Source organism: Eutrema salsugineum, unplaced genomic scaffold (assembly GCF_000478725.1).
Source record: "Eutrema salsugineum unplaced genomic scaffold, Eutsalg1_0 scaffold_2, whole genome shotgun sequence".
Lineage (NCBI taxonomy): Eukaryota > Viridiplantae > Streptophyta > Magnoliopsida > Brassicales > Brassicaceae > Eutrema > Eutrema salsugineum.
Genome location: NW_006256829.1, coordinates 18,083,465 through 18,089,464, shown reverse-complemented (window position 1 = coordinate 18,089,464; position 6,000 = coordinate 18,083,465). Strand labels below are relative to the sequence as shown.

Genomic DNA, 6,000 nt, shown 5'->3' with positions numbered 1-6,000 from the left:
GGATCTGTAGTTCTGTTGTATTCTGGGAAACGCATTTTTCTCGTGTCCCTGATCTTGGTGTTATCTATGTGGTTGGTGAAGGGAGTTCTCCGAGTTTCTTCCAACACGCGATCTTTGTCAGAGGCTGAGCTCGTAGCTTTATGCACAGCCGAGTACATACGTCTGAGCTCTGCGTTGTTTGCTTCGATGTATCGCTGGAGAGCATCAAAGTTGGTTATGGATCTTGGATCTATGATAGTCGGGGCAGTGAATTTCGACAGTGGTTGACCGCATGTGCTCCTTTGCCGGCGAATTCCGGATAGGAAGGTTTCGTAAGTTGTCTGTTCTTCGTTAGATCGCCTAATTCATAGGTTTGGGAGAGTCAAATTACGACCTGGCGACCTAACTTTGGTCGGTGATGGTGGCGACAGTGGATCACGAAGATCGTCTGCTGCAGCCGTTCCGTTTTCGGCTTGTCCGGATCCAAAGATTGGTCGATGGTGGACTATCGAACTAAACATCTGGTTGATGTTAGTTCGACGGGTTGTAACGAACTGCGTTCACAGATTTTCGATCGCAATCTGTTCGAACTCCATGCGAGAGATTGGAGCTTTGATCTTCGTCTTCGGATAGATCGGCTGAGTCCTCGCCTTGAGTTTGGATTGGTTTTGCCCGCTCTCGCCGTATATCGGCTATCTCTTTCTTGTTTCATGCGAGGATAACTCATTGTTTGCGGGCTTGTTCCGCCAGAAAGGATAGCATCCTTCGGAATTCCGACAGGTCGTCGCTGGTTACTGTCTGAGACGATCCAGCTCGGATTGGTTCAGTTTGATCCGAACTAGTGGATCTGACTGGTGGAATTCTGGGTTTCATCCAAGTCAGCAAATACGTGAACATTGGAGCCGTTGTGGACTCTGAGCGCGTCACGGCGGGCATGCCGATAGTCTGTGTCGCACTCAAAGTACCAGTTTGAGTCGAGCTGGTTATCGGATGTGCGACACTTGACTCGTTCGTCTGTTTCTGGGCGGACGAGCTATGTGGATTGATGATTTCGATACTTCCAGATCGGTTTGTGATGCTAGGGTTTAGTGCAAGGCCGGAGCTTGTCTTTGGGCCAGATGTCTCAGTGTTTCTGGGATCCATTTCGTTCTTACTTGTCTTTGAGATCGGTCTCTGGTGTAAGAATTTATTTTTGTATGTTCCCCACAGTCAGCACCAAAATCTGGATCATAAAATCCACACTCAAGAATTCAGTGTGATGCTTTATTGCTGAAGATTTTGGGCAAGAACTTCAATAAGATCAATGTAAAAGAAGACAACGTTCGACAAATTGGATTTTGTATTGATCTAAAAATGTGTTTACAAAGTGCTTTTGTTAGCTGGAATCGGAATGCTTTTTACAATGTGTTAAACTCCTATTTATACTAGTTTGTCGAGCCGAATAACTCCGAGATTTCCGGGTTGATACGTTATCCTCTTCTCCGAGATCTCCGCGTTCACTTATCCACATCTCCTCGTTGTCTTAGTCTGACTCGCGCCGAGCATATTCCTGGAAAACGCTTACTCTCCCATGTTTGTGGGCTCGAAGGCCCGAAGTACCATTGTAATAGCCTGTTCGTGGTGTGGGCCGGATTTGGGATAAATCTAACACCAACACTACGAGACACGAATCTGTCTTTTTATCATTTCAACTTTCATACCTTATTGCAAATCGTGCATCCCAAATCCGCCTTGTGTGAGATAGAAACACTTTAAATTCCCACTACAAGGAAACAATGCAGGATCGCTGCCTTCCTTTAAACTTTCTAATGGATTTTGATGACCTCATATCCGTCAGAAATCATCAGTTGGAACATTCTAATGTGTAAAAGATCTGAGGATGATGTAGCCGTTTGAGCAAGAAATTTCCCATATATATGATTCCACTCTCATTCACAACATAAGCAGATTCCTCCGTTAACATTACATACGGCCAAGTTGTTTTCATTTATTTCTCGGTTGACTTTATTTAGGATTATTTGAGTAACTCACATAATTTTTTTTCCAAAAAGTACGTCCAACTTTACGACTTTCGAAATGAACAAACGACAGAAGAATCTAACTAATTAATTACCTTTCATAACTAATAATCATATATGATGTCTTATTAGGAGATGAATGATAGACGACTATGTTATGATTTTTTATGATTGTCATGTTTTGTTCCCATTTCGTCTCATCCCTTCGAGCTTTTAGATTAAAAACATTTTTGTACAACGATTTTAATTTCCATCCTGCGTTTATTTTAACAAAGTCGATCCTGTCCTGAATTCACGTGCCCACCCCTAGGTACATCTAAGGGGAAAACACACTTTGTAAGTTAAACTTATTCCAAATTGAAGTTGATATTATCTCCTTCCCACGTGAGAGAACTGATCGAATATGCATCTCCATGATGCCTTTCACGAACCAGATGAGAAGTAGCTCACGGAGTGTCACAAGGGAACGAGACGTGACAGCTGGTGACATGGAGCTGAACTGGAGTCGGAAGCTGAGCTGGACAAGCCAAAATGTGAGTCTCAAAATTGTAGCTGAGCTTGACGAGCATCAGATAGTGAAGTATGGAAGACTTCTTTGATCTTAGGAGAAGAATAAGGAAGTATGAGATATTCTTGAAGATTCGGTGTGATCTTCAAGGCGAGTAGAGGTTAGGGTTAGGTACAAGTTTATTAAGTAAAAATAGACGTGTTCAAGTATCATAGATGCTTAACACAACTGAGAGAGAATTCTTATCATAGGGTGAGTGATTGCTTGTGAGAGATCATAAGCTGAGGGCTAAGGGATTCTATCGAAAGATTCTTGGATCAAATATAGATCCTAGAAGAGGTGAGACAAAAACGGCAAATCAAAGTTTGTGTTAAGTTTATCTTAAAACGTGTTAAGGGTTAAACTTGTATGGTGACTTAAAAGATTTAGTAGAAATATATTTTTGTGTAGAAAACTCTATGTGTTCTGTTATGTTTTAGTTCCTGTGCCATAGCTCTAGCATTTTAATTAATTATCAGAGCAGTCATCACCAGACGAGAAGTAGTTCATAGAATGTCACAAGAGAGCAAGACTCAATATTTGGTGACCTGGAGCTGAACTCTCTGGTAGTTGAGCTGGACAAGCCAAGATGTGAGTCACAAAAGTTGTACCTGAATTGGACGAGTATCGTGGTGACGATATTAAATTTTTGAAGATTTTCGTAATTTTAGAAGTATAAGGAAGTACTTTGACCAAAAAAAAAAAAAAAGAAGTATAAGGAAGTATGAGATATTCTTGAAGATTCGGTGTGATCTTCAAGGCTAGTATAGGCTAAGGTTAGTCGTAAGTCTATTAGGTCTTAATAGACGTGTTGAAGCATCATGCTTAACATAACTGAGAGAGAATTTTTAGCATAGGATGAGTAATTGTCTGGTAAGAGATTATAAGTTAAAAGTTAAAGAAATTCTATTAAGAGGTTCTTGGATTAAGTATAGATCCTAAAATAGATGAGACTAGAACAATAAATCAATGTGAGTCTTGAGTTTGTTTTAAACCGTTGAAGGTTAAACTTGTATGGTAACTTAATAGATTTACTAGTAATATATTTTTGTATAGAGAAAATTTTTTGTTGCGTTGTGTTTTAGTTCATGTGTCGTAACGCTTGCATTTTCACTGATAAGATAAATCTAAGTTATTTGTTGTCCTAGAAAATAGAAAAAGCATAAAGCTTACAAGTTTGGTTTAGCTTCAAAACTTCCTAGAGTGAAGAAAGCGTGGCAGTCTTGACTAAATCTTTACAGTGTCATTCAATGTCCCTTAGCATACTATCATTTTTACGTCACAATACATGAAATTATCATATACAGTGTACCAATTGTTTCGCCCATTAAATTTTGATATACAGTAAAAACTCTATAATTAATAATGTTGGGATTTTGATATTTTATTAATTTATAGAGTTATTAATTTATAGATTTCAAAAAAAATATTGTTTATTTTTTATTAATTTACTTTTTTTTTAAACAAAATTATAATCTTTAAAAAATTCTTTCTAAAATTAAAAATAAGTTCTAAAAAGATTTTCATTTAAAAAAAACATCATTAAATTCATATTTCAGTAGGATTATCTCACTTATATGTTTATATCAAATTTTGTTTATAATATTTATTAATTTATATTATCAATGGGACCAAATATTTATATAGGAGTTTTGTTAAAATTATTATCTTATTATCTTAGCGAATTGTATCATATTTTGAACTGGTCCAATTTAAAACCATAAAAATTTATTAATTTATCGTGTTTATTAATTTATCGAGTATTAATTTATAGCGTTTATACTGTATAGCCTATTGACCCGTGTGGCAATTTTGTTTCAAATATAAATGACTTAATTCCCCAGCAAGAGATCATATCCAGAAAAAACACTACTTTACTCTCATCATTTGTAGCTCCTCAAGGTGGCAAACCAAGGAGAACACGAAGAGTCCAGGGCCAATAACCCTGAGGGAATCAAACCAGAAGCTAATGATGTCTACAGTTTTGAAGAAGACCCTGTGGTTGGGAGGTTCAATAGGTTTGGTACAGAGATGTCTGCCATGGTCTCCGCTTTGACACAGGTTGTTTCTGCTCGCTCTCTAACATCTTCTTCATTTGAGACTCAAGGAACCAACTCTTCTTCCTCTTCCGTTGGACATGAGAGAAGAAAGCTTGGAATCAATTCAGCTATTCCCTTGTCAACATCGTCGCTCGATCGGGTAGAGTCATTCCATAGTCCGATCGGTAAAGTCTATATGTAAAATCTCTTCTCCTTTTTTTTTGTTAACCGGTCCATAGTTTTTATTTATAATCTTTGTTTTCAAATTGTTATATTTTCTTTTCATATCAGTATAGTTATATATCAAAGTACGCAGCCATGTGGTGAACACATAGCGAACTATTCTTTCGCCTTTTACTAAAAAAAGTTATATATCAAAGTTTTCCATTATAATGCATGCATGTGGTTGTGTTATGTTTGCGCTTATATACTTCGTATCCGTAAAAATATTGTAATTTAAAGATACTAAACAAAAGTTTTCACGTATAAATACATAAAATATCATTTAAAACAATCGTGGATTTAATCGTTCTTTGTACAGAAGAATCCACAAGCAAAGCGTTACCTGAAGAAGTGAAGGAGAATAGGAGGAGATACAGAGGAGTAAGGCAAAGACCGTGGGGAAAATGGGCGGCTGAGATACGCGATCCACATAAGGCCGTTAGAGTTTGGCTCGGGACGTTTGATACAGCAGAAGCAGCCGCTAGAGCCTATGACGAAGCTGCACTCAGATTCCGTGGAAATAAAGCAAAGCTCAATTTCCCGGAGGATGTAAGGATTCTTCCGCCTCGTCTTCCTGCTCCTCGGCCCCCTTCTCCTCTTCTGTCATCTGCAACAGTGAAGGATGTAGGAAAAAAGGATATGAGGGATTATTGGAGTTATTTCCAGTTGTTGCAGACCTCAGACCAACGGACACTTTTCGGGCGAGGACAAGAAGAGAGTACCAACGTATTGAAACATTCACCAACGGAACGATCTCTGCCTCCTTCAAGTTCTGGTCCAAGTTCCTCTGATTTTCCAGGACCTTCATCGGGCTAATACATTTTTGAGTTTTGATAAAAAAAAATGTAAGAATGGTTTACAAAACATTTAAATAAATAAGTTATAAGAAAGAATGATTATTATGTCTGTATAATTGTAAATTTAAGTGTCATCAAAAATTTTATTTCCAAGATATTACTTCATTACATCAGTTTTACAACTGCTCCGTTGATGTCATTCCAAAATTTCTTCAAACGATTTTATATTGGTTATACTCACAAATATAAAAATAAAGATATATGTTAAGTTTAGAATCAAATAATTCTGTATTTTGATCGTATTTGCAAGAAAGAAATCAAAAAATTAAAGCAGAGTTAGGCGAGAGACAAAAATTAGGTAAGATGCACATAAGAGTAGGCAATAGGTTAGCTCAATG

The 6,000-nt window shown here is 37.5% G+C and overlaps 1 protein-coding gene across 1 annotated transcript; it reads left to right on the top strand.

Moving 5' to 3' along the window:
- The first annotated feature begins 4,575 nt into the window (after positions 1 to 4,575).
- On the top strand, positions 4,576 to 5,621 carry LOC18018279 (ethylene-responsive transcription factor ERF110). The gene is made up of 2 exons (XM_006402128.2): positions 4,576 to 4,768; positions 5,125 to 5,621. The coding sequence occupies exons 1-2, from the start codon at positions 4,576 to 4,578 to the stop codon at positions 5,619 to 5,621; spliced, it is 690 nt and encodes a 229-aa protein (XP_006402191.1).
- Positions 5,622 to 6,000: the final 379 nt, after the last annotated feature.